The sequence below is a fragment of the Sander vitreus genome, chromosome 3 (assembly GCF_031162955.1).
Source record: "Sander vitreus isolate 19-12246 chromosome 3, sanVit1, whole genome shotgun sequence".
In the NCBI taxonomy this organism is placed as follows: Eukaryota; Metazoa; Chordata; class Actinopteri; order Perciformes; family Percidae; genus Sander; species Sander vitreus.
Window position 1 is genome coordinate 28,186,441 of NC_135857.1, and position 20,378 is coordinate 28,206,818.

General features: G+C 41.2%; 1 protein-coding gene across 1 annotated transcript in view; it reads left to right on the top strand.

Annotated features, from left to right (window-relative positions):
• Positions 1-20,378, top strand: part of ecel1 (endothelin converting enzyme-like 1) — a 39,874-nt gene that overhangs the window by 14,729 nt on the left and 4,767 nt on the right. The window contains exons 7-14 of the mRNA XM_078246790.1: positions 8,054-8,276; positions 12,180-12,278; positions 12,829-12,903; positions 13,838-13,941; positions 14,965-15,023; positions 17,107-17,158; positions 19,402-19,469; positions 20,069-20,193. Coding sequence (XP_078102916.1) covers positions 8,054-8,276; positions 12,180-12,278; positions 12,829-12,903; positions 13,838-13,941; positions 14,965-15,023; positions 17,107-17,158; positions 19,402-19,469; positions 20,069-20,193 — 805 coding nt within the window. The remainder of the gene's footprint in view (positions 1-8,053; positions 8,277-12,179; positions 12,279-12,828; positions 12,904-13,837; positions 13,942-14,964; positions 15,024-17,106; positions 17,159-19,401; positions 19,470-20,068; positions 20,194-20,378) is intronic.

Sequence of the window (20,378 nt, forward strand, 5' to 3'; positions counted from 1 at the left end):
AACGGATTACTTTTTTAAGAAGTAACGAGTAACGAGCAAACACTACTTTTTAAAAGTAACTTCCCCAACACTGGTTACCTACTGTAAATAAATGAGACGATGGTGGAGATGATTGGTTGCTTTTGTTATACCAAGACAACTATCTCATTGAGGAATCTGTGAATGCATTAACCATGCTGAGCACAGAATCAGAGAAGGATCCAGACATATCCAGCAGGTAGAACCTAACTTTTCACTAAGGTATCCTAGAGCAGGATTAGAGCAAAGAATGATGCTTGGGTGGGAGTTTTCTAGCAATTCTTTCTTCAATAAAGAACTGGTGTGTCTTCATCACTTACACATTGTAAAACGGGATGGCTTAAATGTCCACTGTGGCAACATGCAGAATGGGCGTTTTATTTTTACAAATGCTTTTACTCAATTCATGACCTGCTTTTAGTTTTTTTTTATACCTCCATTCATAATTTTACAGGATACAAATGAAGATTTTTCTTCACTTTAAAATATTTTAGTATTTTAGTGTGTTATACTGCTTACTTTTATCAGCCACAACTAAATATAAGATCTTTTTGTAGTGATTTAGCTCAGCTCCCATCAGTGTAAACCTCTCTCTATCTGTTTTGCACTCCATTTTTGGTGGTGGTGGTGGTGGAGAAGGAGGGGGGTTGCTTTGTCTCATCTCTTTCATCTAGTCTTCTGTAGCTCTCCCTCCTTTATGAAATGTACTTTTTAAACACTCCAACATGCATAAAATTGAGTTCGTATCATTAAAGGATTCATAATCCCCTTTGTAAAAGTACATCTACCATCAGCACTGTCACATCCATTAGCTCAGGTTCACTTCTCCTCAGGTTTCAGAAGCCAGGGTTCATTATCTGTCTCTTCCCTTGTTGTTTACCAATCTTCTCTTTAAGTTGTCTGTCCATCCATCCCCCCTGATGGTTTTAGTAATAGATTCTACACTATGTTTCAATCATTCTCTCCTGCTGTTTTTTTGTTACCTCCACCTGTGTCTATCTGACATCCTGTCTTCTCTCCCTTGTATCACGCTTTCACTCAGTCAGCTGTAACGTTCGGCTGATATGTGCTTCAGTGTGGAGCTACACTCTGAAAGTTTAAATTGACTTCTCATTTTTCTTCAGTTGTATTTAGTGTGACCTTGTTGCAGAATCAAAATTGGTGATCAAATGTACAAAATGAGCCATGGCCCTGCAAACACACACACACACACACACACAGAATGCCATTGTTTATCTTCAAGCAGTGGGAGTCAGGGGTCGTGGCAGAGGTGTTGGCCCGTTGTGTCATTGTCCAGTAGAGCAGATGGAGAGGAGGTTTTATTCCTCTCAAGGCCACTAACGGACCACAGAAAATCTCTTTTGTACTTTTTCGTACCCTGCTGGATTCTGTCACTCACTCGTACACACCCACACACCCACACGCACACACACACACACACACACATATATACAAAAATATAGATATAACTCAGCTGGAGAGGCCAGTACAGGCTGACATTTGTATTGATACAGAAAAACAGAGGAGGAAAGTTTTGATTCTTGTTAAATTGGACGAACAGTGTGAATTTGCACTCTGAGAGGTGAAAAGGTGACAGACAAGTAAAAAGAGCACACGACAGGTGCTTCATCTGTTTGTTAGAAAGTTATGTTTCAGGATGGCACGATGGATGGTTAAAAATGAATGGATCATCCTTTTATCTACCATCCTGCTTTCCTTCTTTTGACCCCCTTCTTCACCATCTCCTTTCCTTCATCCATTCTTCTCTTTTCACTTCCCTCCTTCATCGTGTTCCTGCTGCTTCATCTTTTTGTCCTTTTTTCTCTAGTCTTCCTCACATCTTCCCTTTCATTCTGTCTCCCACATTTTTTTTCTTTGTTGCATCTTTATCTTTTCACCCGTTTTCCCCTTACTTCTTGTGAAAACCCCAGGATCATCCATCCATCCATCCATCTATCTTCCTCTCCTTTTACTACCCATCATTCTCCTTCTACGTATCATTTATTTGATCCTCTCTTCTTCATTCTCAGTTTGAGGTTGCTATTGACATCTCGATCTATCCATAGTACTCCCATTTTCTTTCTGTCTATTTCTCAATCCCCCCATCACTGAGAATACACACTCTCCATTTTTATGGGCATCTATTGACCAAGTCCTCCTCTTCATTGTTCTCTCTCTCTCTCTCTCTCTCTCTCCCCCCTCCCCCCATGTTCTCCCATTGATGGCAAGTCTGACAAGAGTAGTCACACCTCCAATTCCTTACCCTCCATATCCATCCATCTTTCTTTTCTTCTTTCTCTCTCTCCAGTGTCTGTGCGTGTGTGTGTGTGTGTGTGTGTGTGTGTGTGTGTGTGTGTGTGTGTGTGTGTGTGTGTGTGTGTGTGTGTGTGTGCACAGTCAGTCCCCACACACTGCAATGACTGCAGTCAATCCCATTAGCCAGATGAGCAGGCCTCCAATGAAGGGAAAAGCATAATGACAACACCAGCCTCTCTCTCTTACACACACACACACACACACACACACAAACACACACACACGCACACACACACACACTCCTCCCTCGCCCCTGCTCCCTCTCCGTCTGCTCCCTCCATCACTCTCGAGGGTGTGTACGTGTGTGGGAATCCGGCGTGTTATTTTTTTCTGAGCAATTTGAGGGCTAGGGAGAGCGTCTATCATTTCATGTGTTTATGTAGTTGTGTTTCGGTGTACAATTTATGTGTGTTTTTTGAAGTGAAACAGTTGCAGTTGAGGATTCACTTCCTGCTGGGTCCACTGCTTTTAAAAATACACACTCACGGTAGTTGTAAAGCATTTTTTAGATGAAGCTGTTCTCCAGATTATTGGATTTCATGGCACTATAGCTTTCAGCAGTCCAGGTTTGATTCCCAGCAGGGCCTCCTGAGCCGAAAATATATGCAGTCATGCTACGATAAGGTGCTTTGGATAGAAGTCGCTACCAAAATAAAAAATAAATGTCTGATTTTCTGTCTCTGAGCTGGTGATGTTTGCAGTTTGAAAGCTTGTGTGTGTCGTTTTTCTGTTTCATTGTATTATTTAACAAATGAGATGAATGCATTTCTTCTTACCGTAAGTCTGTAATTACAGTGCAACTCTAGTGAAGTTTGGAATAGAGGAGTCCCTCCTTCCTCCATTACCTACAGGGTAATTACCTGTGGTAATGTGTTGATGCAGTGCAAGGGACAGTGTCTTTTCATCTCCCTAACTACCCCCATTAAAATCCATTTAACTAATGAGCCTTCACTCAGTTCTCTGGTGATTAAGACCTAGTGCTTGATCTGTACAGCGCTCTCACCGTCAGGCCCTCTCCTTTCATTTAACTCTGCTGTGACTCCATTACAGCACAAAGCACACTCTGACATATACACGTTTGACCATGTAGGATAGAGTGGGGTGATTTGAGCCTGTAGGAAAGTGACAAATTGATCGTGGGTTAAATTTTTTGGAAAAGTCCATTTTAATAATGCATTGCAAGCTCGCCTATAGATTAATACTTACTTAAGTGACTCGCACAACCCGGATCAGTTCAGTGAGTGACTCAGAACAACCCAAATCCTTAAAAGGAATTGAGTTTGCTAGGCCTAGTTCACAATCATGTCACTGGCTCAGTCTATAACAGCAATATGCTTCAAGAAGTCCACTGTCATTCCTGTGCCCAAGAAAACAAGACCAGCCTGCCTGAATGACTACCGCCCAGTGGAACTCACCTCTGTAGTGATGAAATGCTTTAAACAACTGGCCAAGGATTACATCTGCTCCTCACTACTCAGCACAGGGTCTGCGGTGGCTGTGGCTCAGGTGGTAGAGTGGTTGTCTACCAATCTGAAGTTCAGTGGTTCAATCCCTGGCCCCTGCAGTTGACATGTTGAAGTGGCCTTGGGCAAGACGCTGAACCCTGAATTGCTCCCGGTACTGCACCATAGGTGTGTGAGTGTGCATTAATTTAATCTGATGAGCAGGTGCAGCTTGTATGGAAGCCTTGGCCACCAGTGTATGAATGGTGAATGGTGCCTGTAGTGTGTAATGTGCCTTGAGTAGTCGTTAAAGCGCTATATAAATGCAGTCCGTTTACATTTACACAGTAGACCTATTACAGTTTGCTTACCATCCCAACTGATCAATGGAAGACGCCATAGTACACATCCTCCACACCACCCTATCTCACCTGTAAAAGAAAGGAAGCTATGTTCATTGACTACAGTTCAACATTTACGACCATAGTTTTTTCCAGGCTCGTCACAAAGCTGAAAGACCCTCGATTCAACACCTCACTGTGCATGTGGATCCTTGACTTCCTGACAGGCAAACCCCAGGTGGTGAGGGTGGGCAGACACACCTCTTTCATCCTCATCCTTAACATTGGAGCACCCCAGGGCTGTGTTTGGAGTCCCCTGCTGTACTCCCTGTACACACACGACTGTGTAGCCACTTTCAACTCCAACACCATCATCAAGTTTGCTGACCCCAAGGCCCTGCAAAGAGTGGTTCGCTCAGCTGAACATACAATAGACTTTGCCTTAACCTACCGGGCTTGCAAAGAAAAAGGCTAAGAAAATCTGATCCAAACCACCTGGGTAACAAACTTTTCCCCCTGTTGAGGTTGGAAAGAAGGTACCGGATACACCAGGCCAACACTGTGAGGATCAGGAGGAACTTCTACCCCTCAGGCCACTAGGATCCTAAACGAGGACACGGACTAGCCCCTAAATTCCACCATGCGCATCTGGACTGTGTTCCTGGCAGCACTGCCGCCGGATCGCAATCACGGCCACTCTAGACAAAGCTTGTGATTCCACCAGCCGTGACGCAGCACATCCACAAGTGTACCAGAAGCGGCTCTCTGCTCTGCTCTACCAAAAATACGAGATAGGTCTATTTTTGACAGAGCAGCAGGCGTTGTACAGGCCAAGCAGGAAGTGGAATGGCTAGAGCACGTACAACACATCATCTAATATCACAGTGGTGCTATTAGCAGGGGAAATTGGAAAATTGAAAATCCACACCATTCGTTAACCCGTTGTGTCAAGTTTCATTCCTGCTTTACTTTTCCTCAAAGATGCTTCAAGTAAAATGTTACTCATCTCTCCCACACATAAAATGCTGTAGTTTTACCATTATCATATAGATGACTTCCATGCATGCAGCTGCATACACTCTCACATATGTATACACACATGTATGCATTATATAAACCAGGGCTGGACTGGGACAAAAAATTGGCCCTGGCATTTTTGGCCCAGGCGGCCCACACCCACCGTGATTGGTCAGACACATTCCCTGCAGACAGTCATCTTAAAATATGAGTGCATTCTATGGTATGAGTTGCTTAGTGTTTTGCGTTCATGTGATCGTTTTGGATCCTTCAAGAGGGGTCCCAAAACTTATCTGTTGATCTTACCCTTAAATAATTCATTCATTCTTAGAGTTATGATTTGTATATTTATGGTATTTTTATTATTTTTTATTATTGATATTTGATATTGTATTGCCATTATTGTTATTATTACTATTTTGCTTAATATTGGCTTAGCAACTTTAAAAACTGTTTACTGTTAATTTTAACTATTGTAAGATTCATATTTTGTTGCTTTGGACAAAAGTGTCTGCTAAATACAAGAACCATAACCATAACCCTTCCCAAAAGCTACAATAAAGCTTAGAGTAGTATATGCCCTGGAAAAGAGCACCAATACAAGAGAAGCTAATTAAGCAATTCAAGGAACACTGATGCTTGTATCGACACTGATTTTATTGATCACACAAGAGTTTTCAGCTACCCCACAGGCCAACCGCTAGCATTTTCACTGTAAGCTTAAACAGTTAGGTTACCTGACAGCCACTAACATTAACTGCTTGTAGTTGTTATGACGTGAGGTGCACATAACGCACGTTCACGCGCACACACACCCACACCCACACCCACACACACACACACACACACACCCTCCCTCCCTTCCTGAGAGTCCCTGTTAATTTGCCTACTCCTAACCACGTCGTCATCTACTCTTTCTTCCATCTTTTCCTCACTCGCTCCCATGGCCCTGTCATGGTCACTCTCCTCCTCCTCGGCTTCTTCCCTGTCATGATGTTGTTTCTGCTTCTCTGTATAGCCAGCCACCTCTCCTCCTCCTTGGCTTCAGGTAATGCTGATATTGAAGCAGCTACTACAGCCCCAAACGCCTGAAATTTTGGCACAGTTTGAGGAATCCGCCTGTAGATTCTTAATCTTTTTCTCCCGTAATTTCTCTGCACCTCCCTTGCACTTTGGTGGTCGTTTGTCCATTTTAACGTGGATGCTAAACTTCCAGCATAACTATTACAGCTCGTGTCTCAGGGCCGGGAGGGGTGGCCATAGTGGGATTCTTGAATTTGCGGCCAGGAGTGGGAAGGGGGTTCCTGGATTTGATTGGGTCAGGCCAGTGCCAATAAAGAAAATTAACCAATGGGCCGCTGTGAGTTATTTATGGGCCGGCGCGGCCAAAAAAAAAAAAATATTTATATCTATTTATATCGGCGATTCGGCCCAAAAGTGCGTCGGCCCACCGGGAAATAGCCCGGTATGCCAGATGGCCAGTCCAGACCTGATATAAACTTAGACCTGTCCAAGTGTGACGATGTAAACAAATAATCTGCGACAAGCAGGTGACAACAAAATGACACAAACCAGCGTATCAAGAAAAGCAGTCACACCGGTAACACATGTTGATTAGTTGATGGTACTGATGATAAAGGACGCCACCTGAGTCTCATTCATTTATCCATCCTCCCTGCCTCCACCTTCTGCCTTGCTCTCTCTTTTCCCGTCAATTAAATTCACTTCACAAGTGCTTTGTTGGCGGGACCTCGGGGTGCCATTGCCAAGGCGCTTTTGATTTAATATCTGTCATGCATAGGGGAAATAAAAAAAAAAACAAGGGAAAAAAACAACAACATGCCTTGAGGTCCGCATGGAGCCTCGCAGTGGAAGAGTGGGGCATTTGTCCCCGCAGGGCAGAGTAGATGTGTGCACCCAGTGGGGGCACGAGGACACAACAGCACTCCATCGTCTGGGGGAGAAGACACAGCTTGAATACATAAATGAATGATGCATTTTCTCTCCTCCCGCTCAACATTTTCCTCACCCTTCTGCTGCTGCTCCGCTGTGAGTCACTCTGGATTAGAGGGAGCTGTTCTTAAACTGTTGGGCCCTCTTGACTCCTCAGCATCGACTCTCGATCACTGTCTCCCTCTTGTTTTCTCTCTAACTTTTCTGACTCTTAAGTGGCTCAGGGGGCAGATGGAAAAACAGAACTTTGGTCCAGATGGAATAAGATCACAGTTAGTCATAGTGGATGTCTAATATTTCAAAAGTAAAAATGAGAAATCTTTTCTCCTATCACTGCAAAGTTTATTTCATAAAAAGATTTTGCTTCTACATATCTATCACTGTTTTGACACAGGACCCACATCTCCTTCAACATAAAACCTAAACCTAAACTTTATTAAAATGGACTCTTCCAAAACATGTAAACCATGACGAGTAGCTAATGTTAAAAAAGATGCTTTAAACCAACATTGCTTAGTGAGTTTTCTGACTTTTTGTTTTGCTTTAGTGTTTACAATTATCCCGTTTTGACACTTGGGGCCACAATGGCTACCATTCAGCAAGTTACAAGTTCGGTGGGTTACAAGTTTGATGGGTTGGTATCATAGCAGAAGCTGTTTCTAGTGCTTTAATTAATCATTGGAGGGAACTTTTAAATAATTGGTATCCATATTAATGGTTGAGAACATAGACACCAAAAGGATCAATGTATCCAAGTAGATGATTAGCTAACTCTTGACTATTGTTTTTTACTGCCTCTAGTTTTTGATCTAAAAACATCTGTCACTCCTGTGTTGTCTCATGGGTTTTGCAAAGCTGTTACAGTGTGAATTACTCAATCATCATTAATCAAAGAGGAATTAAATCCAAACTAAATCTATGATAATGTAACTGATCCATCCTTCTTTTTTTTTTTAACTCTGTAAGGGTTCTCCATAACTACATGCTGTGGCGCATTGTGGCGGCGCTGAGTGAACACCTTTCCACCGCCTTCCGCAGCACCATCCACGAGTTTTCTCGGGAGATTGATGGCACAGAGCAGCAGCTGGAGCTGGGCAGGCTCTGCCTCACTCAGGCCAACAAACACTTCGGCATGGCCTTGGGAGCCCTGTTCGTCCAGCAACACTTCTCCTCACAGAGCAAGGCCAAGGTATGGGTGTGGGTAAACCAATGGATGGATGGTGGGAAAGTCGAGTGATGGACTGTAAATGGATGGATGGATGGATGGAGGCATGGATGGATGGATGGATGGATGGATGGAGGGAGGCATGGATGGATGGATGGTTTCAGATGGCCTTCATTTTGGCCTGTTTTCAGAGGAGACAAGGTTTTGTCCATATTTGTTTAATCCAGACAGAAGCCAAATTCAAGCCAAACACAAGTGGCCATTCAATTTAAAGAGAATAAAAAAAAAAAAAAGTGAACATGTCTAAAACTCAAACACGAGCACAATGAACCCAATTGGTACTGCCAAATTGGAGACCCAAACAATTCTAATTTCATTCGTTACCCACTGTTAGCTTGCCAGGCTAATGCAACCCATTGGCTGCGCTCTAGTTTTTGCCCAATCCCATACTAATAGGCCTGTAAGCAGATTTTATATATGCCGTGTGTTCACACTGGGTTTATCAAAACACTTTTGCTAAAAAACAATTAAATTGTGAGTCTGAAACACAAAGAAGTTAGCTTAGACGCTTAAACTTGGAACATGTAGATTTATAATCCATTGCCAATATAAAAATATTGACTAGAGCAGCATTAATTATACACAAAACAGTATTTTAAAGTTGGTATCTAAAATAAAAAAAGGAAAAAATGTATTTGTACAACTGAAAAAAATGGACTTAAAACAACTACAGAAAAATCTAGGAAAACAAAATATTTCCCATATTTTTATAGGGTTTGCTTTTTGAAGTTTAATTGGTATTCCAAAATTTGATTGATATCTGTTGGTGCAAAAATCATTTCCTGTTCGTACAGTATGTTGTGTGGTGATTTTTTTAACTTCAAAAAGACTATACTATAATAATGTGTGAACAGTACTACATACTGTGTGCATTTAATATGTATAGGACATATCTATCTCATTCTTCCTCTTCCCACTGAGAACTAAGCAATGTAATTAGAAATTACATTTGAAAATAACCAAATGCACTAATTCCATGTTACTCCATTAGTTGCACTGATCTTTCAAAGGATGCAACTACATTTTTCCATACTTATACTGTATATATCTAAATATTGTGCTCTGTTTTCTTGTGGGCTTGAACTTACACATGAAAATAGTGCACACAGCATTTTGGAGTTTGTTGTGGTCAGGCACCAGCAGTTTTGAGATTGAGCAAGATTGTCAAGCTGTAAATGTCAGATCTATCACTACGTATTTAATGAAAGTATTTCCATCCTAAACAATGTATGCAGTGAAGAGCAATGTATTGGCACTTTCCATTGACTACATGCAAGAGTAGTTGGACAGCATCCTTCAAAGACAGCAGGAGGAAAAAACACAAAAGTGGCCTTAAATTGATCTTGTATGACTTGTAAAGATTTAACAATATTGTACAATCATCTGAGACATCTGTGGTCTTGGGAAAAAATTTCATATTAATAAAATTGTATATTATATCAAGTTTCATTTTGTACACCTTTTCCACAAGTTTCACGAATGTGTCAACACTGGAACGCATCGCCTTTTTCTGATGTTTCTTTATTTTTTATTTTCTAGTTCATTACTTTCTTTGGCTCTGCATGGGGCAGTTTGGGGTTCCAGCTGTGTATTTTGACATGGCTGAAGGATTTTTGATTGATTCCTGTACTGGGATCTGGAAATACCGTCCATGCCAATCAGAACTGTCTCTAGTCTTCTCAATCAATTTATGGTTCTATATTGCTCTCTGCCTAGGTCATTCACTACTCATCCACCACCTCTGCCCTTTGGTCCACTTTTATTTCACCTTAATCCTCCCCCATATGTATGTATTATCTCAGTCTGATGTCCACTCTAGGACATGGGGATACGGTTCCCAATGGGATTTCTAACCTCTGTAACCCCATGCTCTTTCTTAAAGCCCTCCATCATCTCCCTTTCACCTTTTTCTTCTCATACTCTCACGGTCCACCCCACGCGCTTTATCTTACATTGAGCTGCCTATCTTCTTCTCTTGGTAACTTTTAAATAGCTGCTAAGGCACAGGACAATAGCATAAAGCAAGACTGACGTAACTGGAGACGTTCTGGGTGATTATTACTTTCTATGTACTGCACCTTGATTGAAATGTAAGTTCCAAAGCTTGTTCCATTTAAGTTTCTTTTAAGATACTAAGTATACATTTCAAAAATGCTTCAAGCTAGTGGAGCTTTTCAGATTAATTAAAGAATAGAGGAGAGATTTGAAAGATCACTACAGTATGGCAGGTTTCAGCCAGATAAAGTGGTATCTAATCCCATAAACATCTAAATGTCATTCAAACCATCCTTGTATGTAATGTAGTGTTGAGTGTCTAATGTCGGCACAGAAAGTCTCATGCTGGGTTATTGCATTTTTGGTGCTGTCCACGCTGATCATGTCCCATTGCTTAGACATCAGTCTGTACTAGTTTGACATTTCCACACAGGTTGGATACCTCATTATCAAGAGGTACCGGACCTGTAGCAAGTGGCGATGTGTGTGCCTTGACTGACTCACAGATGCTGCTTACCTCAGCATGATCAGGAACTAATGAGTCTCAGGAGCTGATCCTGAGAGACCCCAGCGAAAGATACTATTCTAAGGAGCCAGCATGTGATGTAGAAAAAGAGCCAAATCTGAATGGCTTTTAGAATCATGTTTTCTAAGGCAGCCCATAAAAAAAACTGACTGGGTTGTCTTATTTCACAGTTTGTGGGTTGGTTGGCACTCCTGATACCTAAATGTATGTGCACAAGCACTAAAAAGCTTTTTCATTATATGTCCCCTTTAAAAGTTACTTGAAGTTTTGACAGCAAATGTTTCTCAACCCATTGTGAGAAAGAAACATTGATGTTGGACAAACAAAAACAAGGATAATAGAGATTCTCAGTAATTATAGTTTCACTCACATTATAACTTGCATGATGCTACAACTGCAGGCCTTATGCCATCACAGACCGCAAGTCAAAGTGTCCTATTTAAGCCACTTTGACTAGAAACGTGTCCCATGCTGTTTTTTAAATGACATCAAAATTCAGTGATGGTTGAATGCTTTGACTTGCGGTTTGTGTGTTTTTAGCTGCAAATAGGGTCAGTGGCTATTACATATTGGACATGGGATTTTGTATTACACAGAACTGACATCAAAAACTGCAGCAGTGGGCCTACAAAGGTGGAAGAAAATCCACCATTGTAGGCAGTCTGATACAACATACATCTAAATCGTCAGTAACACAAGCACTATCTTTTGAAGTATGCTTGACCTTATACACTTTAATTACACCTTTAACTGTTTGGTTTTGGGGAATTCCAACAAGTTGAGACCCCTGAGAATCTTCAGTATTTCTTTAACATATTCATAACTAAATAAAAGGGATAGAAAGAGAACTAGAATATTATATATGAACAAGTCAAAGTAAAGCTAGTTTAAAGAAGTACTCAAGTAAAATGTAATTACCTGTGTAAATATGAACATATGAAGTCAGTTAGAATGTAGTCTGAGTAAAAGTTACTGCGTCACATTTTTAAAAGAGCGGTAAAGAGAAAATACTACTGTTATATAGTTATACTACTGTTATATTAAAGTACACCGTTAGGCTACAAAAGAATGTGCATTACATGTCAACAGCATACACAAGTGCAGGGGTTTTCCATTCAAATTTAAAGAGGTCCAGTTACTAACATTTCCTCCCAGAGAAGGTCAGAACCTCATACTGTCTAAATTGCATCCTTTAGCCTACCGCTATGTCTATCAAATCAAATCAACAACATACATTTCCATATCATTTCAGCAATATTTATTGTTAATTTAGTTAAGTAAGAAGCTGACGTATATGTTTTCAGGGCCTTTAAAAGTTCTTTAAATATGATGTGATCTCCCTCCAGGTACAGGAGCTGGTAGAGGACATAAAGCACTCTCTGGACCTCCGGCTGCAGGAGCTGGACTGGATGGATGAAACCACCAAGGAGGCCGCCAGAGCAAAGGTTCGGAGCCTAACTCAGCTTCTGCATCAGAAACACCCCTCCCTGCCAGATCCAATTAGTATTTAAAAAATATTTAATTCTTTCTTTGCAATTCCTTTCTTTCCAGAGGTTTGATTGATTGCTTTGTTAGATGGAAGTGTGTGATAGAATACATCAAGAGCTTGACATTGAGAAGTGAGGATCGCCTAATCCGGATCTCTCTGTGGTTCTGATTTAGGGTCTGCACTGAAAGATATCCCTTCTAATACTTTTACAATCTGAAGTTATAATCCTTTTAGAGGGCCATGCTGAATATAAAGAGCTTCCCTGTAATCCTATTACATTGAGTTTGCTTGATTAGTTAGTTACTGTGTGTGTGTATGTGTATGTGCGTGCGTGCGTGCGTGCGTGCGTGCGTGCGTGCGTGCGCAGGTGCGTGGGTGGGTGCGAGCGCACGCCTGGGTCCAAAATCAAGTGTATATGGGTGTTTGTTAGTTACCGCAAGTGAATGTGGGGTGATGTTGGACCAGCTGTTTTCTCTTACATTTTACACTCTCTTCTTCTCTCCCAGCTGAAGTATATGATGGTGATGACAGGATACCCAGACTTCATGATCAAACCTGAGCTCATAGATAAAGAATACGGGGTGAGTCATTAGCCTCCTATTTCACTCTGCACTGTCTGGTCATCCCCACCCACATGTAGGCACCCACACATCATACGAACAAATTCCATTTTTCAAGCATCCCTTTCTCTCTCTGTCGCTAGAATGATTTTGCATCTGTATAAACAGATGTATGTACATCAACTGTAATGAGCTTTTGTAAATTTGGGTGGAAAGATAAAGGTGTAATCCAAATTTGAAAACATGAAACTCATGAAGGTGGGTCAAAGTAGGAAAGGTAATTCACATCAGTAGTGGAAAGTGACTAAGTGCATTAACTGAAGTACTGTACTATACACTTTTGAGGTGCTTATAATTTACTTGAGTATTTTCCTTTGTGCTGCTTTACATGTCAGAGGAAAATATTGGTACTTTTCCCAGCTACAGTTTGCAAATTCAGGTTTATATAAGCCTATGATCTGCTTATAAAATATGATTAATTGTTTAGTTTAAATAGTTGAAACCACCCAATATTATTATTAAGTTGATTAATTAGCTGAAATATTAAAATGCTGCTTACATGTTGTTTAAATGTATTACTAAATGCATTTAACTAGAAGGGCTCCCAGGGAGGACACACCTCCGCCATGGCCATGCCCTATCTCACATTGTTAACGAAAGTCACTAATAATATTTGTATCCGCCCCATGATTCGGATCTACTTCCAGATTGAATGGGTTTTTCCTTGGCCCACGCTACACCCTTCCACCAAGATTCATTAAAATCTGGCTTGTAATTTTCCCATAATCCTGCTGATAATCAAACAAACCAAACTGAAAACATAACCTCCTTGCCAGAGGTAATAATAATCCTAACAATTGCAACAAAACATGTCAAACTACTCTTTTATTACATTAGCGTAGACTAAATTAAAGGTGTTAACACTCACAATCCCTTCATATCTGTGGTTTTGCAGTTTGATGTTGACGAGAAGACCTATTTCAAGAACATCCTTAACAGCATCAAGTTCAACATCAAGCTGTCAGTCAAGAAGATCCGGGAGGAAGTGGACAAGACAGCGTAAGTGTCATATCTCCTTACATTACATTACAAGCTATGCTGGCCAGCCATCTCATCTTACTGACACGCGGTGCAAAGCAATTAAAGAAGGTTAATATATTTGAAATCCAGACTGAACTCATGCAGCTGAGGCTCACACCAGACGCTGCAGTTCCACCACTGTGAGTGTGTTACTCTAATGTGTTTGACATACCTAACATGTGTTCCTGTGAATCCCTTTTTAGTTTGACATATTTGTTCATGCGCCTCTAAATTAAACCAACAGATACCAAATTGACATACACAGCAGGAGAAAATCCATTTGATTTACTTATCTACAGCAGCCAGGCAGCAGAAAAGTGCTGTGGGACATGCGGCTCATTTTTCTAAAATGCAGCCATGAACCCCTGGATTGAGTGCCTCTCTGCTATGACAACACATTACAGTCACATTAGTATTCTAAGGTGCTCAAAACAACTGTATCATTAGCCCACACTCAACGCCCTGAAGAGTTAAATCACATACGTCCCCTTTATCATCAAAAAAGTGAACATTTCATCACTCACGCTGTCTTGTTGTCGCTGGGAAATATAAAAAAAGAAACACTCCTCGTCCTCCTCCTCCTCTGTGTATGCGGAGCCATCAGTCTTTCATTCCTAGAACAAGGGCATCTCACACTTTCAGAGTTAGTCATTTGGGGGATTTTGTGCCAATCAATTGGTCTGGCTTTAATTGGATTATCATAAAGGAACTGTCCGCGGTTTCATATGCAGAAAGGAACTTTGGCCGTGGGACCACACTCACTGAATATTTCTCACCGGGGGGGGGAGAGGGAGAGAGAGAGAGAGAGAGAGAGAGAGAGAGAGACGTTTGGGATTCTGTTCAGGATCAGGGTGTTTCAAGAGGGTAGATTAGTGTGTGTGTGTGTGTGTGTGTGTGTGTGTGTGTGTGTGTGTGTGTGTGTGTGTGTGTGTGTGTGTGTGTGTGTGTGTAAGGGATCCCATCTTTAAACCCCTGTTTGTTTGACACTGCTTTTCTCCTCAGGTGGCTTCTCCCCCCTCAGGCCCTTAATGCCTACTACCTCCCTAACAAGAACCAAATGGGTGAGTGTGCGACTCTTCATTGTACATACAGATATTTTTGTTCTCTATGTCATCTGTCTCCGCACATAACCCCCTCCATTGCTATTCTGCACCACGACACGGACCACACATTAGTTACAAGCAATTACACCCATGTTGCAGCCTGTTTTCAACAAGTCAAATATGTCGGCCGCTCCGAGAAAAAAAGCATCCCCCTCCTTATATCATATTCCTTCTCATCGCTCACTTTCTACTTCGATCTCCACCTCACATACTTAACACCCCCCTGGAGGAAAAACAAGCAGTAACACCGTCCGGAGTTTTAACAAATCTGGCCTTGCGCTGTCACCCCTCCCTCCTTCCCCCCCTAACTCCATCTCTCCTCTCTTCGTCTTCTCCATGGATGTATAATAAGAAGGTCTCTCTCATGATTGGCTGTCTGTGTCTGCCTGCCTGCTGGATTAAATCTCTCACAGAAAAATCAATAGTGTGCTCACAAGAGAATACTAGAGGACAGGAAGAGTCAGACAAACACATAATCATCATCAGTCTCCTGGGTCATTTCTTTTAACCCATACCCATTATTTCTCTCACTTAACCAAGCCACTTCAGTTCTCAGCTCTGTATTCATTTTCATACTTACCTCTTTTTTTTTTTTAAATCAAATTAATATTGCCCACTTAAGTTTCCCTCCATCTCTTTGGCTTACTTTATTTCATGTCTAGAAACAGGTTCTGTTTGAAGATAAAGAGACAAGGACAGAGGTTTATTAAAAGTAGCTCCCTAACATCGTGGATTTTAATTCTCTTCATGGGCAGCTTTGCCTCACAGTCAGTAATTGACTGATTTCACTGACACTGATAATGTTAAATCCTGGCTACCTACATGTACATACTTTTCCCACTGCAATTATAATTATTGAAAATACCAATTATTTGTAATTATTTGATTTGTCTATAAAATGTAAAAAATAAATAAATAAATAAAAAAATAAAAAGTGCCATGCTAGCAGCTCTTTCAGGCTGTACAGTAGTGCTTTGAGCAAAATATGTGCACATAATGACAATGCTAACATGCTAACACCATCCTAGTTTAGCATCTTAGCATGCTTACATTTGCTAATTGGCACTAAATACAAAGTACAGCTGAGGATGATGGGAATGGCATCAGTGTTGCAGATAGATCTCCTGGGAAAAGTCAACGTTATTTATAATTCATTATAAATTCAGGAACATCTGTTCAAGTCTGTACCAATAGTTTTGTCAAACCATATTGTAGCTAGCTATTTCACAGAATAAGTAAAAACTCGCGACTCGTGACGCTAGATGAAAAGTCAGGGGACTAAAGTCATCGATTCATCCTCTGAGGACTGTGAATGTCCAACCCTGTCTCCTAAAAATGACATTCCCATACAACTAAACTGCATTCTCAATTACATTTCAAGTATTTCAAAAACATTCTCATACCAGTGACAGGCACGGTGGCAGTCACAGTTTTAAACACGTGGTTAATACATATACGAAGTACATTCTCTGCTGTTTTTTTTTTGATGATGATGCTGATGTTCAGCTCCCACTTTAGATCCTGGGTGATGATGGAGCCCAGGAAGCGGAAGGACTCCACAGTTTTGCCTGGGGAGTCACACAGGGTGAGGGGGGTGGCTGGATCTGCGTTCTTCTTCCAAAACACACCCATCTCCAGGCTCCACTGTTTTTAGAGCGTTTAATTCTGTTCTTCATCTTCCTCAGCATGAAGCAAGAAGTTGCTGCTGTGGAGGAGACTGATTTGTATTTTGCTCTTACTGTGTGCTGAAAGAAATGCATTTGGGCAAATAGAGAGACTTTCAGTCATTGTCTTCTATAGCAGCTGCTCTATTTTACACCAACATACTGGCTAGTTCAGCTTTAAGGCATCATTGTTTTACATTTCCTCTTAACTCTCTCTCTTTCCCTCTAGATGAGACTGTATCAATGTGCTGACTGTGATTAAAAAAAAGAAATACTTTCCTACTTATAATAAAACCAGAGTTTGTGTCTGCGTGATATTCATAATTGTATCTGGACATTTCCACTTCCCTCATGTTGTTTCTTCATCTCTCTTCCAGTGTTTCCTGCCGGCATCCTTCAGCCCACTCTCTACAACCCTGAGTTCCCACAGTAAGTAGCCCTCCTCTTCTCCCTGCCTTTCCCTGCTGCTGTCCGTAGGGAGGCAACAACATCACCACGTCCACAACAACAAAGGTCATTAAATTCTACGATAGTCTGGCAAACCTCTGCTTCCCTGAAGTCCCAGCACACCTGATTAAACCAATTTAACTACCCACCGAGAGCTCAATTACTGAACAAGGTCCCGCTAATGGAACAGGTGTCATTGAGAAATCGCCTGCCTGAATTTGAGTCCATCGACTAATTTGATGGTGCATGAAAGTAGATAGCCTCTCTGTCCCACTCTGTGTTCTAGTTATCTCAGTTAGCTCTCTGTGACTCTAATTCATGAATGTGTGTTCTAATTCATTAATCAGAGTCACCGCTTTATTGGACAAAACCATTTATAACTTTAAATTAGTCATGCATTACAATCAGAACACACATTATTTCTTCTTCAGTTGTACATTTAGATAGAAGCTCTTTGTATTTTAACTAAGGTCTGACATATATAGGGTATTAAACAACTACTTTTACAGTATTGAATATTATTTAAGTCAATACATACAATACAGTCCAAATAATTGCAGTTCATACCAACCCATACCAACCCCCACACACACACACACACACACACACACATAGCTAACACTTCTACGTTTGTGTCTATGTCTATTAGAGGTGATCACCACTACTTCCACTACCTGCTGCCATGCATGCTAATCAATATTAATTAATGAAGTAGTAAAGTGTGGGTGTGTGGGTGTGGGTGTGGGTGTGTCGGTGTGTGTGGGTGTGTGTGTGAACCTGTCCCCTTGAAGTTATTACTGCAGTAGCCCTAACCTTCCATAAACTCTTGCTCTCCCCCATTACCCCCCACACACACACACACACACACACACACACACACACACATACCCCTTCACCAGCACGTCCAGTATAATGAAGCTTCAATCAGCCAGTTAGTTTAGCGAGGGAGTTGGGCTCAGTGCGAGGCAGCGTATCGACTAGCTGTCAGAAAGTCATTTTCAGATGTAGCCATGTGAATAGCCCCAGACTGCCCTCTCATCAGTCTCTTTATATGCATGTGGAGCAAAGACAGCACTACAGCTCGGCCCAGGGTCAAGGATAGGTGGAAGCAGGGGGCACATGCTAGTTGTGGGCCAGTGGGTGCTTACACAAGGTTGGGATGTGTAACAGGGTATTGTATTGTGTATCAACAACTTGGGAAATTACGACTTATGTTCACACTGCAGCTGAAAGGTCCCATTGCTGATTTCCCCTCACATTTAAAACAGATATCTGATGTTTTCTAATCAGTGTGTACAGACAAAATATGGCAATGAGCTTCTTTTTATTCAATACCAATTTGAGCAACATGGATTCAAAATAAGATCTCAAGTGCCACTTGCAATTAATTTCGCTTAGCTGAGCAGACTTGGCAATGAGGACAATGGGACAAAGACAAAGACAAGACAAGAAGTCCACAGGGCTGTCTGTAATGAGACACCTCAAATCAGTCAAAAGGCATATTGCTGTGTTCTAAAGCAAGGGTCTTCAACATTTTTTTTATATTTATACATGTTTTAATGTTAAACATACATGTAGCACAGTGAATCATTAAGCTTAACTGTATCTGGCTATCTTAGTGGCTACCTTACCTACAGGCCAATAAGCGTGTCATCAATATTGTGTACGTTTTTGCTAATAATATGTTGGACCCGTGTTTATGTATATTTTCAGACATATTACCTTTGAAACTTTTTTTTAAATGATTGAACAATAACTTTGGGCCATAACAGGGGGCCCCCTGCAGTAACTCTGAGGACCCCCTAAGGGTCCTGGACCCCCTGTTGAAGATCTCTGTTCTAAAGTGAGTGGATAAGTAGACCTAACTTTGGGAATCTGTAGGAGAAAGTAACCTTTGACTAGATATTACTACATTTAAAAAAAAAAAAGTTGAGTTAGTAATGTTAGTCAAAGTTACACAGCTAAATCTGAAGTTTGCTAACATTAGCTAACATCCTAAAATAGTGGTCATACCAGACCAGCCAAACTTTATCAAACTTTGGCTAGAGCAGCAAGCTTCCTCAATGTATTTGTGTGTTTTATTGCTTAGGAATTCACCTTTTCTTTCAACAGTTCATAGTCTTGTTATAGGGTATAGGCAATTCAAGACCATTTTTAAGCAACTGCAGATACCAAAAAAGTTGTAGTTTTGTGTAATGTTCCATATCTCTCCTTCCTGCTGCCAGGTCTCTGAACTATGGAGGAATAGGAGCGATCATTGGCCATGAACTAACACATGGATATGATGACTGGGGTAAGAACTGCAACCTCTTCACCAATCCATTACAACAATGCTCATTCACCCACGTTTTCACCATTTTGAGTCATACTCCCACTATTGCATTGAGCTATTCTATTTCACAGAAAGAGCAAGTGTTCCCTGATGATTTGTGTAATTTTTGACATTTGTAGGATGCCTGCAACTGTATTTTGAGCCACAATCTCTAACTTTCATTTCCAGTCAAAAGTGCTGCCCTTTAAGATACATCTGAAGACTTTAATGAGGGTGTGAAATGTCTGCCAGCCACCTACCAAATGCTGGAATAACTTTGAGTGGGATTAGTAGGTTTGCGCACTACTGGCTTTTTTGGCAGACAGTCATTCTACAAATTTAGTTGGCTGGAAAAGCAGTTCAGTTGGCTCTTGAACTGGATACACCAGCCAAAGTCAACCCAACAACGTTTTACTTCATAATGGTTTGACTCCCGCAGCAACAAAAAGCTTCCACGATGACGTGCTGGGCAGCTTTTTGGACTGTGAAGGAAAGTTGCAGGTTGTGTTGTTTCCATGCTAACACTGCCCCCCCTGCCCTTTTGCCCTTCATCTTAGTGATGCAATGGTTCATGTCCCTAGGAGGCCAGTATGACCGCCATGGAAACCTCAAGCAGTGGTGGACAGAGGAGTCCTACAGAAAGTTCCAGAAGAAGGCTGAATGTATTGTCAAGCTCTATGATAACTTCACTGTTTACAATCAGAGGGTGGGTCTGCACACAAACACTTGCACATACAATTTGTGCCATAGCATTACATAAATATATGGGTCAGCTAAGATTTTGGACAGATTTTACCTTTATATTGAAAACCATATGTCAGGAAGTCAGTGTCCTCTAATATGATGCAGGTTGATTTATCCTTATTTCAGAATACATCAATACTACTTTGG